This window comes from Lepisma saccharinum, chromosome 26 (genome assembly GCF_977018435.1).
Source record: "Lepisma saccharinum chromosome 26, izLepSacc3.1, whole genome shotgun sequence".
NCBI lineage: Eukaryota > Metazoa > Arthropoda > Insecta > Zygentoma > Lepismatidae > Lepisma > Lepisma saccharinum.
In genome coordinates, this window is record NC_139254.1 from 11,928,379 (window position 1) to 11,945,315 (window position 16,937).

Sequence of the window (16,937 nt, forward strand, 5' to 3'; positions counted from 1 at the left end):
CTTCTTACAGATTTACGTTCACAATCCTTTCGAATATCCTGACGTGTCCATGGGTTTCTTCGCGCCATTCAACACTGGAAAGGTGATGAGACTCCAAGTGTGTCCTATCATCACGGAAACCACAGAAGAAGTGAAGAGAATCCCTAAAGACGTCAGAAGGTGCATTTTCCAGGACGAGTCAAAGATGAGATACGGAGAGATATACAGCCAGCACACGTGTCAAATGGAGTGCAGGATCGAGTTCATCAAGAAGCATTGTGGATGTACTCCCTACTTCTTTTATTCAAGGAGTGAGTGTTCAAAGGATAATTTATTGTGTTTTAGTTATTATACTTTGCTTTTTTAACCTAGCTAGAATAAACGTACATCAACTACAAAGAGATAGAAAAATTGTTATTATTAGAGGAGAAGGTCTAAATATGGGCGAAGGTTTAAATATGGGTTTTGGAGTTGTCAGCGCTCCCGGGTACTGCAGCCTGGCAGAGGCTATGGGAACTGGTTATCTGTCAAGGACAAAGATTGCGGTGCCAATTCGCAAGAGAAAGTGGTGGTTAGTTTCGGCCTTGGACGCTGTTATAGAATTGCGACCTCCGAAAACTTTTTGCAGGTATGTTTTATATCAGCGTTTTCTGAATTCTCATCTGCTTTGTATAGGTTATGATATTAGCGGTACATAAAACCAATGTGGGCTTTTATAATGCCATGATTTGTTTGTGAAGTATGTACCACAGAGAGCAAAAATAAATTGAAGAAGAAAAATAGCGTGATGGTCTAAATATGGGCTATGACATGAAGTCAAAGCTGAGATCACATTTTCAACAAATATTTGTATGTTTTTCTTAATTTCGATTTTTCCCATTCCGCGTGATTTTCAAAACAACAGATTATTCATAAATATGAATTTTATAATGTTTTAGCGATAAATAACTTGTTTTCTTTTATTTTAATTGCTTTTTGTGTTATTGCCACTAGTAGCCCATATTTAGACCACAATTTTGAAATACATCATTTTACCATTTTTTGGAAATTGCTTTTTTTAAAAAAAAAAATGGAAGCCTTCTATACTTTAGCATGCTATTACATTTATGTATGTATTTCATAGAGGCAGGTGCTTGATATATTAAGTTTTATTCCTCCGAAAATGACAGAATAAAAAGGGGTGCGCATATGTAGCCCTTTTCCTCTATTGTTTTCGTAATTGAAAAACGTATAGCTGACTAGAGTTGCGTCTGTCTCCAAAAAGCTCACAGAAAAATATATTTTTTTATATACGTGGGTCGTTCAATATATAAGTTTCCGTATGCTGTAAAAAAATATTTTTAAGATACATTAGAAAACTATACATACATGTGTAGGAGGATCCTTCCTCACTTCTCCACATAATCCCCATAGAGATTCAGGCATTTGTCCCACCGTTGCACCAATTTGTCCATACCCTTTGCAAGAAAATCAGGGCTCTGGCTAATGAGCACTATTCTCATATTACGCTTCACTTCTTCATCTGTTTCGAAACAGTAACCTTGCAATTCAGACTTTAACACCGGAAAAAGAAGGAAATCACTCGGCGCTAAATCGGGGCTATATGGAGGGTGGGGCAGCCGTTCCCACCTCAATTTTTCAATTTTGTGTTGTGTTTGCACTGCTGAGTGGGGGCGAGCGTTATCGTCAAGAAGAATGACACCAGCTGACAGGAGACTTGGTCGCTTATGTCGAATTGCGTTTTTCAGTTTATCCAATGTTTGACAATAACGGTTACCATTAATTGTTCTTCCTCGTTCCAAAAAGTCCATAAGCAGAACACCCTTAGCACCCATGCTTCTGAACTCCTTATGACGCGAGCCCTCATTTTCCGAACAAGCATTTACTTTTCACCCTTGAGAGCATGCGCCTTCACGTCTGATAACGAATCGATTGTTGTTCCTTGTAGACGAAGGATGGCGCTTGTCAACCATGTGCTTCTTTTTAATGACATTGCTTTATAAAATATTTTATAGCACAGGGAAACTTATATATTGAACATCCCTAGTATATCTTTTAACGACTGTCGTTTGGGTTGAAGTTTCATATTTCACAACGAAAACTGAAAAATTGTACTCGTTTGTACTATCACTTATAAAAGCAATTAAACTCATGAACAAGCAATACAGTCCACTAATATTTTCACTTAGAAATTGAGAGTAGAGGGATTTTATCGACTTTACTAAACAATATTTCGCTCGTAAAAAAGTTGAAGCTTTTTGAAAGTTTCAATCAACGAGAAGGTGGGGGGGGGGGAGATTATTTATTATGTAATTTGATGTATCAATGATAAAATCACCGTGTTAAAAACTCCTGTATCAGCTGACGAAAGACTGATATTGTAGGATAGAATATTATCTTTAGACTGCGGAAGTTCATTCTAATGTTGGACCATCAGTGTTTCATATGCTACCCAATATTTGTAAATATAAATGCATTCAATTCGTAAGCTTGTGTGTGGTGAAAATGTTAGTTTAAGAAGAGTCGTGAATTTTGTTTAGATTCAGCTTTCCTATACTTGGAGTAAATATGAGTTTCATTTCCGCATGGTGTACACAATTGTGCCTAAAATTACAGTAAATGTAAACACGAATGGGCTCTTCGGGGGTTCCGGGCCTACTCTAGACACGCCCCTGCCAGTAGCGGCTAGTGCCTAAAATAACAGGTGAAGAAGTACATTTATAGGCAATGAAAAACAAATAGTAAGTGTCAGTGGGCCCCCCACAATTTAAAACGTCTTTTTTGTCTTCATCCGTCCATCTGGAAAATGGTGTCTGCAACAAATTACACACTAAGTCATTTACTGGGTTCATTGTACAAACCACAGCTCAACACATGAACACAGCACACGATAGGAAACGCGAAACACACACGCGGAACAAGATCTCGCGAGAACGCAACGATTTTGTCACAACCACTGGAAGGAATGTTTTCTGTCGACGAGAGAACTGCTGCACCTAGATGGCGACACCCGTTCAATTCCAACGCTAGGTGACGTCACCGTTGCCATGACAACCGGCTCAAGTCTTCAGCAACCTGGCGGTGTCTGCTCTTGGTTTGTTTATGCTACGACGAACTCTTCACGTGCGTAGCGCCGAGCGGCGTATTATTTGAGTATTATCGTGGGCGTTCTGCTGGGAAATAGTTTAATTTAACAAGCAAATGAAAAATTTCAATACTAATTTGAAAATTAGGTGAAAACATCTGCACTTGTTGCACTTGGCCAGCCGCCAATGCCCCCTGCGTTGTATGTATCAATTCAGAATTTGCAAAACAGTGACATGGACTGTAGTTTCTCTCCGTTTGAATCTTCATTCAGCCTTTTGCTCCCTTAATCTGAGGGTGTTGCCACGCCTGTTATAAGAATGTGCTATGCAGATTTTGTAACGTATCAGAAGAGGATTATTTTTGGTTTTGTATTACATGACACATTTATTTATATAATTATATCATTACAGGTAAAACCGTGTGTGGGATGCACAATTTCGTCTGTCTCTCCGATATAAACAGTAAGTTTGTGTCTACAGGGTGCGAAATCATTGAAGACTGGTGGGGGGGAAAGATCTTAATCTACAAACTCACCCCCACACACATATTTATCAATTATATTATATAGGCTACATATTTATGTTATTAAATGTAAGAATTAAATACTAAATAATTAAAAATACATTATTATTATTATGAAAATGCATGTAAAGAAATTAATTTGTTACTTTTATTCATAGCAGATATTTATAAAGTACCAAACTAATTCTTCACTAACTGTTTAGTTACGAAATAGTTGAAGTGTTTTCTTCTAAGGTTTTACGTATTTAGTTTTTGCTTTATGTTAATTTGAATCAATTAGATTTCTTAGCTATTATTGTCTTGCATTCTTGTTTTACTTTTTATTATGCGTATTGATGTAAATCTGGTAATGAGCTCTAGAGAGACAGAGAGCGAGCGCATTCAACAGTCACAACCACACTACTTTGTGTGTGTGTTCGATATTATTATTAGTAAAGTATATTTGAAGTCATAAGTAATTGCTTATCTTTTGTTTCTTATATTAAAACTCTCCTCCCCCGGAAAGTTTTGGAGGGGGGATTTTTGAGGCCAAGATTGTTGGTGGGGGGAAATCCCCCTGTCCCCCCCCCAGGATTTCGCACCACGTGTCTACGAAATTTTATTCGAAATTATAATTTTAAGAAATTACAGAATTTACAAGTCTTCGTACATTTTTCGTAAATTATTATTAGTTGCTGATGTTCGTACATCATTGTGATAAAATGTTCTAACCCTCATCCTTCCCATCCTCCTCTTTTCAATTCTTCATTTTCTTCTTCTTTCTTCTATTCTGTTTCTTTTTCACTTCTTCTCCCGTCTCTTTCTTTCCACAAACTCTTTCTTTCACTTTTTCCTGTCTTCGTCATTCTTTTCTATTGTTCGTTCCTCTCTTTTTTTATTTCTTTTCACCTCCTGTCTCGTTCTTTTTTCATCTCTGACACACTTTCTTTTCTGCTATGTTTCGAAATCTTTTCTCTTCCTATCTTCCCTTCTTTCTCTCTGTCTATTTTCAGATTTCTCTTTCCTATTTCTTCATTTCTCTCTCACTTTTATCTCTCTCTATTTATTTATCTTCCTTTCATTTCTCCATCTTTTTAATGTGTATTTTCTCATTGTCCCCCTTATTATTTCTTGTAAAGAACATGAGAAGGAATCCACATCACCATTTGTTGATTTGTTTTCCGTCGCATTCCTTTCATTTTGGTTAAACGCGACGATGAGGCTGAGTGGTTGAAGGGACAATCACAAACACACATGAAGAATAAAAGAAAAGCATCTACAGGGGATTATACTGACTGTGGGTGCAGGCTTCGGAGCGTCGTTAGCCTTCAGAACACTCAGATCAAGGTGTACTACATTGAAGAACCGTTAATGTTTGAATGGTTTCAGCAAAGGACAGCTTTTACACCCCAGGAAACTATCAATTAATCAATTAATGTGCATTACTTCACTTTAATTTCAAGTGAATAATACGGTAGGCACCCTTGCATAAATGGTAAACTTGTCTGGTTCAATAAACGAAACCTAATTACTTAAAACACTGTTATTGCACATACGAGTAAGTAAGTACCGTTTGCAAATATTGCCGCTGTAGCGCTACAGTCGCGACCGTGTGAATTCTCGCTGACGTCCTTCATCCGTTAGTTAGCCACAGGCACGCGTGGGAGCAGGTCATGCTTTTTCTTCGTAGTTTTCTGAAGGTTTGAAATGTTGAAGAAAATCAATCGGCCCGCCGACTGTGAAGTCTGGTCTGTGATTCGTTTTCTCAATGCAAGAATGATTGAATTCTTGCCTAGAGGACAGACCACCAACAAAGATGCCTGCTGTGACACATTAATCCGGCTGCGTCGTGCAATTCAAAACAAAAGACGCGGAATGCTTAGCGAAGGCATTGTGTTGCTTCACGACAATGCTTGTCCGCATACGGCCCAACAAACTCAAAATGTCATCACGTCATTTGGAAACAATTTGTTCACCCGCCAACAGCCCTGACTTGGCACCAAGTGACTACCATCTCTTTCTTCATCTGAAGAAGAAGTTTCTTGCTGGTCAGCGTTTCGACGAGGATGACGACATCGAAGCAGCAGTGCATGGATGGTTTTTGTCACAGGCGGAAACATCTATGATGATGGGATACAAAAACTAGTGCCATGCTACGACAAATGCTTGAACAATGGTGGAAACTACGTAGAAAAGTAGTTTAAGGTCTGTAGAATGCAATGCAAATAAAAAAAGATAAGAAACTATTTTACTTTATTTTTTACACCATTTCGGTACTTACTTTCCGAATACGCCTCGTATATGTCCAAACTATTAATGACAACTTAAACATGATACACAATTACCTACATTTTTGTAACAATACGATTATGATAGTTTTATAAAAGTCTATTATTTTACCAAATGAAAGTTAATGTTAATATTACATCCAATTAATTATGCAACTTTTCATCAAGACTAATTTCTGTGGCAAGTAATAAAAAGGTGCGTCTAGTGTTGGTAAATAATACTTATACTTTCTCTCGGGAATCTCCGGAGCAAGCGAAGGAAAGCAAGTAGTGACTCGAGTGGGCTCGACCAATGAACACGAGCGAGGGAACAGGATTGCGTGGAGAGGAAAAGCGTGCACTGTTTCGCACCTCCCACGTCCTTCTCTGTCATTCTGCGCGACCTTGCTCCAGAGGTTCCCGGGATCAAGTATAATAACCACTTTTTCTACCTCGCTTTTACTTATCTCCTGATTTTGATCTTAGAATATGTATATAGCTATAAATTGCACTGATTTTAATTCTTACTATAATAATAGGTAAATAAGAATGCGGGTAAGAAGACCGCAGAGTCAGTTTTTTTTAAAGAAAATAATAGTTGGCTTGGATCACGAGACAAGAAAACGGTAGGAGCTTCGGTCATGGTAATATGTGCATAAGTATTTACACGCCTTTCTATATTGCTGTAGGTATTTTCCAGTCTTACGACGGGCGCTCTAGAAGCTGGCAAGGGGAGCGGGAAAGCGACCAATCCAGCGCGATAAGAAACGCAGCAGCCTGTAGAACAAGGGACACGTAGTACTTATTTACACCACGTCGTATCTCTCGGCGCCACCGCTGTTGTCTGGTTGGTCTGCGGCGAATTCCCCCGCTCCCCACTTCCTTTGCCAGCTTCTAGAGCGCCCGCCATAAGAACTGAAAAGACCCATAGGATAATCACCACTATTGTAATGAATTTAAACAGGTTTGAGTAATGCCTTGTATTTGTAGAGGCCAGCGAGAGCCCCCCTCCCCCTTGCGGTCCGAGCTTTCTGCCTGTACGAACGCGACCGACGAAGCCTCCTGTCTCGCTCCCCAACCCTGTGGTACCGCAGCTTACTTTGCCAACGCGTGTATACGAAAGAGCTCTTCCACAAATAGGGCGTGTTTACCAGGCCTCATAGGACAATAATGTAGTCAATTTAATGCTCATTAAGCATTATTATTTTATCATATTTAATTCAAACACTTCCTTTTAGCTCGCCTGAGGATAAACCAACCGCCACCTGGAGTTGAAGGATATAGCTACGATAGCAATACGACAACTATAAGCTGTAACTGCTTGAAGGCATGCAACAAAGCTCAGTATATTGTTGAACAGAGCTTCACAGAATCGTGAGTATACATTGTTGAAATTAATCTGTTCTACCGGTTGGCCAGAATTAAAGATACCCACCTCAGAGCCCTCTGTAGACATCGTAGAACTCTGAAATTTGGTGAATCCACTATGCAGACCATGTGGAAGAGGATGGCGATAAAAGAAAAAATAGTTCAATTTTCGGCCACCAGGTTGAAATGTGGCGCTGTACTTCCATGATGGGTTGTTCAAATAATCACGTTAAGTGATTTAGCTGAGTTATTAATTAGAAAGACATTTGTTAGTGGCTGGAAGTCGCGAGAAAATAATCTCTCGTTTATTGCAAGATTGCAAAGGCAAATCCATAACCAATTGGAGCAGTTTACGTCATTATTACAACCCATCGTGGAAGTACAGCGTCACATTTCAACCTGATGACGGAAAATATAACTTTTTTATCGCCATCCTCTTCCCCATGGTCTGCATAGTGGATTCACCAAATTTCAGAATTCTACGATGCCTCAAACAGGCTACAGAGGGCTCTGAGTTGGGTAACTTTAATTCTGGACACCAGGTATAATAAACGGAATTCTCTTCTGCTGGTCATATTAATTATCAAATATCCATGTACAGGATTAACGCATTTGTTAGAATTAACACGACACGTTTGGTTAAGCTTTTCGGCAACAAAAAAATTGGTAGGCTTTACTAAATTTCGTAAGTTTGACTAAATGTTTTGTTCACGATTACTAAAGAGTTTGGTTCTGGTGAACAATCGCTTGTTTGTTGCCTTTTTAATCAAATAATTCGTTACGGAAAGCTATTGTTGGGTTATTACAAGCAATCTTTCTCTCTCCGTATATAGTCTTGTTATACACCGTAAAGAATTAAATGGAAAATGACGGTCGAAGACCGTTAATTTCCGCTGCCATCGAAAATCCGTAAAAATGACCATGACTGTTTTGTAGTGTTACTTTAACGAGTATTGCGTAGTTACTCTAATTAATGTAATTTTGATGATTTAGCTTACAAAATATATTCATGGTGCACTTAAATGAAACTAATAACCATTATCTATCTTTATGCGTGAATAACGCTCGAACAGGCAAAACGAGTGGTATGCTCTCGAAGTCCAACAGTAACCGTAATTTGTCTGTGGTAGTTGGCCCTCAGTGAAACTTAAGTAAACATAGTCATCATCTCCATGTTAAAATGTAGTTTAGTTTCTCTTACCAACACGCAATGATATATGAAAATGAAATAGTCCTATGCAGGACTCTACTGTAAAGTTTAGGGTAGGGTTGCCAGACGTCCCATATATACGGGATTGTCCCATTTTTTAAAGAAATGTCCCGGTATCCCGGAAAATGTTCTCGAGACGTCCTTTTGTTCCGTATTTAGCTAAAAAAAATAATAGGTGAATAAGTCATGTTCTGAATTTTATAGTAATGCATTGGATAGAAAAGTCCTCTTAACGCCAAGAGTCCACTCAAATATATTAATATATTTTGTCAAAAATGTTAAAAATTAGGGATTAACAATGCTTTCAACAGCAATTGATTTTGTAATGTTTAAAAATGTTATAAAAAATAAATTTAACTATATCCAAGCCTATACAATCTGTATGTCCCGTTTTTGTTTACTTTAGAAGTCTGGCAACCCTAGTTTAGGGCAACTTCTTATATTTACAAATGGTCCCAAATTTAGTTATCGTCTTAAACTAATATACTCAATAGTAGTCTTGGGGGTGGATTTAAGTCTAAAGATCAGCAAATCGACAGGGGTCCCGGGTTCAAATCCCGGCCTGGGCATGGATGTTTGTGAGTGGCCATTCATCAATTTCATCATGTCACCACTCATCCCCATCTTCGCAAATTAGCCAAAAGTGGCACAAGAAGCGAAGTGAAATAAAGGAGATCAATTAAATCCATAGGCATATGAGCTAAAGGTATACATATAGAGGGTGGGTAATACTTTATGTAAGAATAAAGTGGAGTGCAATTTGCTGTGCGCAGAAATTGAGGCAACCCGAACCTAACAGATTTAATTCTCATTAATCTTAAATGTGCAGTTTTGCAATGAAAAGGGATCATTGGAATAAAAAAATCCTCTTTGGTACGAGTTGGTTTGATATATGTATTTTTCTATGCATAAGAGCATGAAATATAGATTTATCATCTGAACGTCTTCCTTAAATAATCAGGGAGCGCTCAATTTTGTGTGGGGAAAAAATAAATGCTTTGCCCTCCCCTCAGTGTAAATTCTAAAATCCGACTTATTTTCACCATTATATATTTACAGAATTGTAATTGAGAATCAGACCTACCTCGACATCCATTTCAAACAACTAGGAGGGGTGAGCTACAGAACAGACGTCTTATTCGGATGGATGGATCTGCTAGGTAGGACTTTAAAATGAAATAATATACTGCTGGACAAAAAAACCGGACACTTTAATATTTCACATCTGAATTGCAATTACTTATGAATTACGCTCTCAGTTAAGTATCCCTGAGTTCTATTTCATCCTGAGTATAAGCTTAAGGATCATACAGTGATCATTGCATGCCTATGCGAAACATGATTGTGTTTTCCTTACAGGAGGGGAACTTTGGATGTATTGGTAGTGAAGCGGTGTTATTGTTGTAGGGGAACATACTTACCTGATAAATAGTTAAGCTAAGAAGAGTGAAATGTCTCTTGCCTATGCAATATTCAAATCATGTCTGCAGTTAAAAGGACCGCCGGCTTAACTTTTGTATGATGAACATGATTACATCCTTTTGATAAGGTACTTTCAAATAGGAAAAGCTAACATAAGGTTCTAGGAGCAGACTTAGTATCAAGATATACCTTTATTTATTAGGGTGTTATGAGAAATGTGTCACAGTATTGTAAATAAATGACACGAGATATCTTGACAGGATAGTTCTGCATGAAGCATTTGGATTAACTTGATCAGGGTTGAAGGTAAACACTTCCTTAATTTGAATACATTCTTTATTTGTACACACATATTTGGATATCGTTTATAAATAGTTTCTCTTGAGGTCAGTCAACTCCCCAGTTGAAACCCTCCAACCAGCGTATTCAGCGCTACGAGCAAAACATGCAAGAGCCAATCTGTGAACAGAAGTTGGAAGTTGTCGTAGGTAGGGAATATGTAAAGCTGAAGTTGGGGCTTTTGTGACGATATTGTGTAAGGGCCATCCTCACCTCTGAAGTACCGTCTCACTGCATAGACGCCATTTTGCAAACTAGGTTTGTGCTGCCATCTGTCGGCAGATGCCAAGATTACAAATATGAGAAATTAAACTTTCAGGTGTGTTCTTTCGTTTGATGATTAACACACACGTATTGTGTTAATAGTTTCGGATATATTTCACTTTAAAACCCAATCAATCATTTATAATTACCCTGTACACTCACGCGTGGGATAAATATCTCGAATAAATTATACCACATCTATTCTCACCCTAGAATAGAAATCTCTATCTACGGTTGTCGCCATATTAGACGTTCTTGAAATGTCTATGACTGTAAATCATCAGAAAGTATGATTCTGATTGTTTTCAAATCTTCTTCTCTTCTTCCAGTGTCTTTTGGAGGAATCTGCGGTCTATTCCTAGGCTTCAGCCTGATCAGCGTGCTGGAATTCTTCTACTGGATGATCGTTAGAGTCCTCTTCAACTGCACACCAAACGAAAATAGAGAGTGCACGTGCTCCGTTTGTGTTAAACTAGAAGAAAAACTTTATCCTAGAAAATACAACGGTGCGTCTTTCCCCGACCAAAACACAGACGTTAGAACTCTTAATAATCAGTCCAGAATATTTCCAGTAGGTGGCAGTATGCATGATACGTCCATAAACTTTTAGGACTGCTACTGCTGAGATGCACTTCAAAGCCACCTACCTCACTCACTCTCGCTAGCAATGTCAGTGTGTGCATGCAACTACACAGGACATGTGTATTTTTTATTCATTTGTCTAATTTTGCATCTAACGGAATGATTTGTGGGTTTTGTGGATTGTTTAAAAATAATATCTAATCTACAAAATGTTGTCAGCAATATTATTTTTATTTTGTTTTACAAATCTGAATGCTTTTCTTCACGGAATTTGAAATGTTCGATGAAACCTGTACAATATTCGTTCCTTAGTTTTTACCCTTCCAGAGAGGAGGACCTCTCTCTGGCATTTCTAAATTCTTGCCTCAGCGTGCCAAGGTAAAATATATTAACGAAAGGAACACGGGTAACTTAAGCAGGAGAAAGAGTCAAAAACAGCCTAAGATGAAACATCCTAACTAACTCTCTAGCCTTCTCGAACCCGTAGGTTCAGGTCTGCAGCAACACAGGCCTTCCATCTGTCCCTATCCTGAGCAGGATATATATACTCTTTTCCATCCCTACCAATTTCCTTTAGGTCCATCTCAACATTATCCCTCCATCTTCGTCTTGGTCTATATACTGGTCTCTTACCATCAGGTTTCCCAAAAAGAATCCTGTAAACTCTTCTCTCCTCTCCCATTCGTGCCACATGCCCTGTCCACCTAAGTCTTCTTGATTAAATCGTTAAAATAATATCTGAACATGAATACAAATTATGTACTTCTAAATTATGTAACCTTTTCCACTCACCTGTCTCCTTATCCCTTTTAGGCCCAAATATTTTCCTAAGGATCTTATTTTCAAAAACTCTCAATTTATGTTCCTCTTTCAATGCAAGGGACCAAGTTTCGCATCCATATTATATTACAGGCAAAATTACTGTTTTGCATATTTTAACTTTAAGTTTCTTATATATAAACTAGAAGACAAAAGTTTATGAAGATAAAAGTAACATTGGATGAAACATCCAATTTCGTAAAATTTCCACAGCTAAACTCGATAACAATTCAGAGGTCCCGGCTTCGAAACCTGGCCTGTGTAACGCCTGATTAGGACGACGTCGATTAACCCAGATTAGTTCTATAATACGTAAAGGAAGCGCGTGCAAAGGGTACCAATATCGACATCTAAACCTGAGCAAGCGATACAAAACAGAAATAACGCGACGTTCCTGCTATGCGTCAGTTCCAAAGAACTACTCAGTTAACAGGGAGGTCGCATTAAGTTCCAATCGTTAATGGAAACTCGAAGAACGGGACTAATCCTGAGGATTCCGTTCTTTTCTTTATCCAACAAAGGGGACAGTATTAGATATGTTTATAAGAGTATCAGTAACGTTACCACTTTGAACACTTATCTTACCACACCAAACACATAATCGCAGATACGTAAATACATATATGCATGCGTGTATAGAGTATACCAACTGTTACCCACCAATCTCCTTATAAAGCCGCAAAAGATGCGCCAATGCTAATCACGACGGTCGGGTAGTTCACATTTAACTAATTGGCATAACTTCAAAAAACAAATAATAACAATATGAACTGTTCTCACTTAATGTTTAATTCTGGACATCAAAAAGGTTATCCAAAGGTTTAATCAATTAGTAACAAGCCAATTTCATAACTTTAACAATTCTCTGTTTTCATTTATTACGGCATTTAACACATGTCCACTTGGACTCAACGTTAACAATTATGACCCATAATGGCATGACTTCAAACAAAAGGTAGCACAGTGTATTTTGGTAATTACATCAGGCTAACATTCCATAAATAATTTAAATTCTATCAATAGCGTATTGAGCAACCTAAAATGTTCTATTAAATTTACTTAGTGACGCTTTGACCTCTCTTGCACGGGAATTGATGCTACTGTTTAGGCATGGCTTATTAAGGCCACTTTTCCCATTTTTAATCATATTGGGTAAGGCAAAAGGTACCAACGTTCAAATCGTAAAGGACAGTGCCATAGATATGTGGGTAAAATCCTCAATTGTTCTTAGATAAGCAATTCAAAAATAAAGGAGAGGGGGAGTACAATCAGAGACGAGCTGAATGATGCCGCACTTGACTATCACGTTTGACTCTCGTTTTCTCACGTGCGAATCAATTTTTAAGTTCGGCGCTTATATGCTGCATTGGCTTGAGTCCATTTCACTAGCACAAAAAGGTTGAGTAATGATTAGCCAATTAAGCACACGATGCTCGCCAATCCTAAAACATTAAGGGCGAGTTTGTAGACAATAAGTTCTATCGCAACGCAAACAACAGGATTTAATATGCAGCCTCTGGTAATCTTAGGTATGAAAGACTGCTATTATCATTAACTTTAAAGCAATTATAATTTACAGAAACACTTACTGTCATCTCCTACAAGAGCAAGCAAGGATCTTTCCTCCAAACTTGACACACTGCTTTCAATAAATCCGTTCATTTTGTTATCTTTGGAATTGTATTCTGACTTGCCCGTCAGTTGAGCTACAGTTGTCTGTGGGTGAGCCTATGAATAAAACCAAGGCGTTGTCTTTACTCGTGTGTGTGTGTGTGTGTGTGTGTGTGTGTGATGTGCACTACGTGGGTCGTTCAATATATAAGTTTCCGTATGCTGTAAAAAATATTTTTAAGATACATTAGAAAACTATACATACATGTGTAGGAGGATCATTCCTCACTTCTCCACATAATCCCCATAGAGATTCAGGCATTTTTCCCACTCTTGCACCAATTTGTCCATACCCTTTGCAAGAAAATCAGGGCTCTGGCTATTGAACACTATTCTCACATTCCGCTTCACTTCTTCATCTGTTTCAAAACGGTTACCTTGCAATTCAGACTTTAACACCGGGAAAAGATGGAAATCACTCGGTGCTAAATCGGGGCTGTATGGAGGGTGGGGCAGCCGTTCCCATCCCAATTCTTCAATTTTGTGTTGTGGTGTGCACTGCAGAGTGGGCCGAGCGTTATCGTCAAGAAGAATGAGACCAGCTGACAGGAGACCTGGTCGCTTATGTCGAATTGCGTTTTTCAGTTTATCCAATGTTTGACAATAACGGTCAGCATTAATTGTTTTTCCTCACTCCAAGAAGTCCATCAGCAGAACACCCTTATCATCCATGCTTCTGAACTCCTTATGACGCGAGCCCGTGTTTTCCGAACAAGCATTTACTTTTCGCCCTTGAGCGCATGCGCCTTCACGTCTGATAACGAATCGATTGTTCCTTGTAGACGAAGGATGGCGCTTGTCAACCATGTGCTTCTTTTTAATGACATTGCTTTATACAATATTTTATAGCACAGGGAAACTTATATATTGAACGTCCCTAGTAGTTTTACAAAAATCAAAGGCTGTCAGAGGGTGGCCAGGGGCTACTTTGCCCCGTGAGTTATCTGTGAAGACTTCCTACAATGTAAAATTTGAAATAGTATCGAGAAAACAGAGAATAAGTGTTATAAAATATAGCAGATTAAGTCCCTATGCAAATTATCCTAGTGGTGGTGATGCTTTATGAGAATTCTCTTAACTGAGGAAAGCACCACTCCACGTTTTCCCCCACTTTAGACACTGCTGCCCACACTGAGAAAAAATTATACGAGCAGTCTTGATAAAAAAAATGACTCATGCTTGCAAAAGGATTCTGTAAACAAATTGGAGCAGCTTTGGGGACATATACTTGATTATCCTGTGAAGGAAGAAAAATAAATTTGGCTTGGAAAAATACTCTTTATTGACAATTTGACATTAACGGGGCTAGATTTGGAATTAATTTATCCTCGTGCGGGTAAAAAGCTCCTTGGAGCATTTCGAAATCCAGAAGCCAAACGAGTGTGAAAAACTTCCAGGTCTGGTCACAAATGAACTAAATTGGCAGCAGCGTTGTAATGCATCACAGAGGACGAAAGTGGAGATCATAAACTCAGAATCACATAAGGGAAGGCGCGTGGAGTTAGTCCAATAATATTTTTTCTCCTGAGAGAGATTCAATAATGTTGATAGTAAAGTATGTCCTCTGTCCCTTCTGACTTTCGAAAAACATAGTTATCAACATGTTAAGACATTTCCTTTCCATCTTTGTACGTACTATCATTTTCATTATTTTTAAGAACGGTACGTTTGAAGTTGGAAAGAACATATCAAAGTTAGACAGTAATGACACGTTGACCCGAGCAATACTGGAAGATATTGACAAGTGTCTTTCATGTCATAAACATGCTTTGTAATCCGTCTTCCACGAAATATATTGGCCTTGAAGGTAGTTTCTATTTGCCAACATTGTTGTCTGACTGCCATGAGCACTCGATAAATAACATGCGATAGACTAAAAAGATATAAATGGAACGTAGTTCCATAATTACAATAGAAAAGCATAGGTTGACTCAGACCTATTTTGTTATTCGTTTACATGTTCCTTGGCTTTGAATACTCATGTTCGGAAGTGTGTCGTGTGCATAATCGATTGTATAAAGTGAGAAGATGATAAATGTCTTAGGTTAGGCCTATCTTGCACACAGCAGAATCATGAAAATTAGTTAATAAGGGACATCTATACAATGATAGCTTGGGAGGATTTAAAGTCAGGTATGATTAATTAGGCTCGTTCTAACAATGAGATATCATCACACTTGTAATATATTTGTTTCTAACACATTTTATGTGGTTTTGCTTCTAAAAATAGCCAACGGTATATGCACCTATATTGTGTTTTTATCATGTCCTTTTGCTATACTTAACGCTTATCTACTTCCTCTGGGCCCCGTGTACTTTTGCCAACTGCTTTTTACTGCAGCGTGTCTATTTTTCCCTGCTTAATGCCCAATGTCGAACCAGATGCGGGGTTGGGGGTTCGAATCCCTTCGAAAAGTTTTGAAATAATTATTATGAAGTTTTGAAAATAAGCTTTCCTTGTCAAATTCTTTTATGCCACAATATTTAAATCGCTACAGTCTACATTTCGTACCTACAGATGGGGTAAAATTGTTATGTTAACAGCCGATTTCATCTTGAGCGAATCCAGCGGGGTTGCAAATAACATGACGAACTAAAAGATAATATGCATAAAGTTGCTTGTTTATTTTTCAGCACAGTATGTACAAATATATAGGCTACATTTGTTTTTCGATATTTAAGTTGCTGTGTGTGTATCACACCTTTCAACATAACATTTTCACATTCAAACACAGTGAAGGTGCATTTTAAAACAAATATGTTGTTTGTGCTTAAAAAAATTATCGAACATTTTTTTAAAAAAAAATAAAAAATACGATTTAATTTTAAAAAACATCAAAACACAAGTCCGTAGATGATTATACTGGCCATGGATCCAGACACCAGAGCTTCATAGGTCTCCCCCAACACAAAGCGGTCATATGAGATGGGCACCACTAGTTTATCGATATTCCCTTATAAACACTTGCCAACGTATCAGGTAAATTGTGAGGATGACGATCAATTGATTAAATAGGAATCTAATATAGGACACGAAGATCAATGATAAACAAACCCTTCTGAAGCTTTCGTATTATCCATGTGTATTTCATGTAACTCATTTCATCGATCTACGATTTCTGAGTAATCTTGAGAGCATAGGCACGTTCATATGTAAATATTGGATGTCAATGCTTGGAATGAAGCGAGCTTCTTACAGTTTTTAACCAGTAGGTAAGTTGTACTAGTTTTGGTTCGTTGTCTTATTATCAAAACAACAATTACAGTAGAGAATAGTCAGTTTGAGCTATACTCTGTCCCTGGAATCTGCGGAGCAAGTGAAAGAAACGAGTCATCTGCGCAAGTACTGACTCAAGTAGGCTCGTCCCTCGTAACAGGTAAAAGTGGGGTAACAGTTTGCAGCAGTCTGCACCTCTTCGCTCCACCCA

At 38.1% G+C, this 16,937-nt stretch overlaps 1 protein-coding gene across 1 annotated transcript in view; it reads left to right on the forward strand.

Moving 5' to 3' along the window:
* LOC145979378 (pickpocket protein 19-like) overlaps positions 1–16,937 on the forward strand; it is an 81,362-nt gene that overhangs the window by 3,365 nt on the left and 61,060 nt on the right. The window contains exons 3-7 of the mRNA XM_083112246.1: positions 11–290; positions 3,477–3,527; positions 7,073–7,208; positions 9,472–9,572; positions 10,767–10,943. Coding sequence (XP_082968372.1) covers positions 50–290; positions 3,477–3,527; positions 7,073–7,208; positions 9,472–9,572; positions 10,767–10,943 — 706 coding nt within the window. The 5' untranslated portion in view covers positions 11–49. The remainder of the gene's footprint in view (positions 1–10; positions 291–3,476; positions 3,528–7,072; positions 7,209–9,471; positions 9,573–10,766; positions 10,944–16,937) is intronic.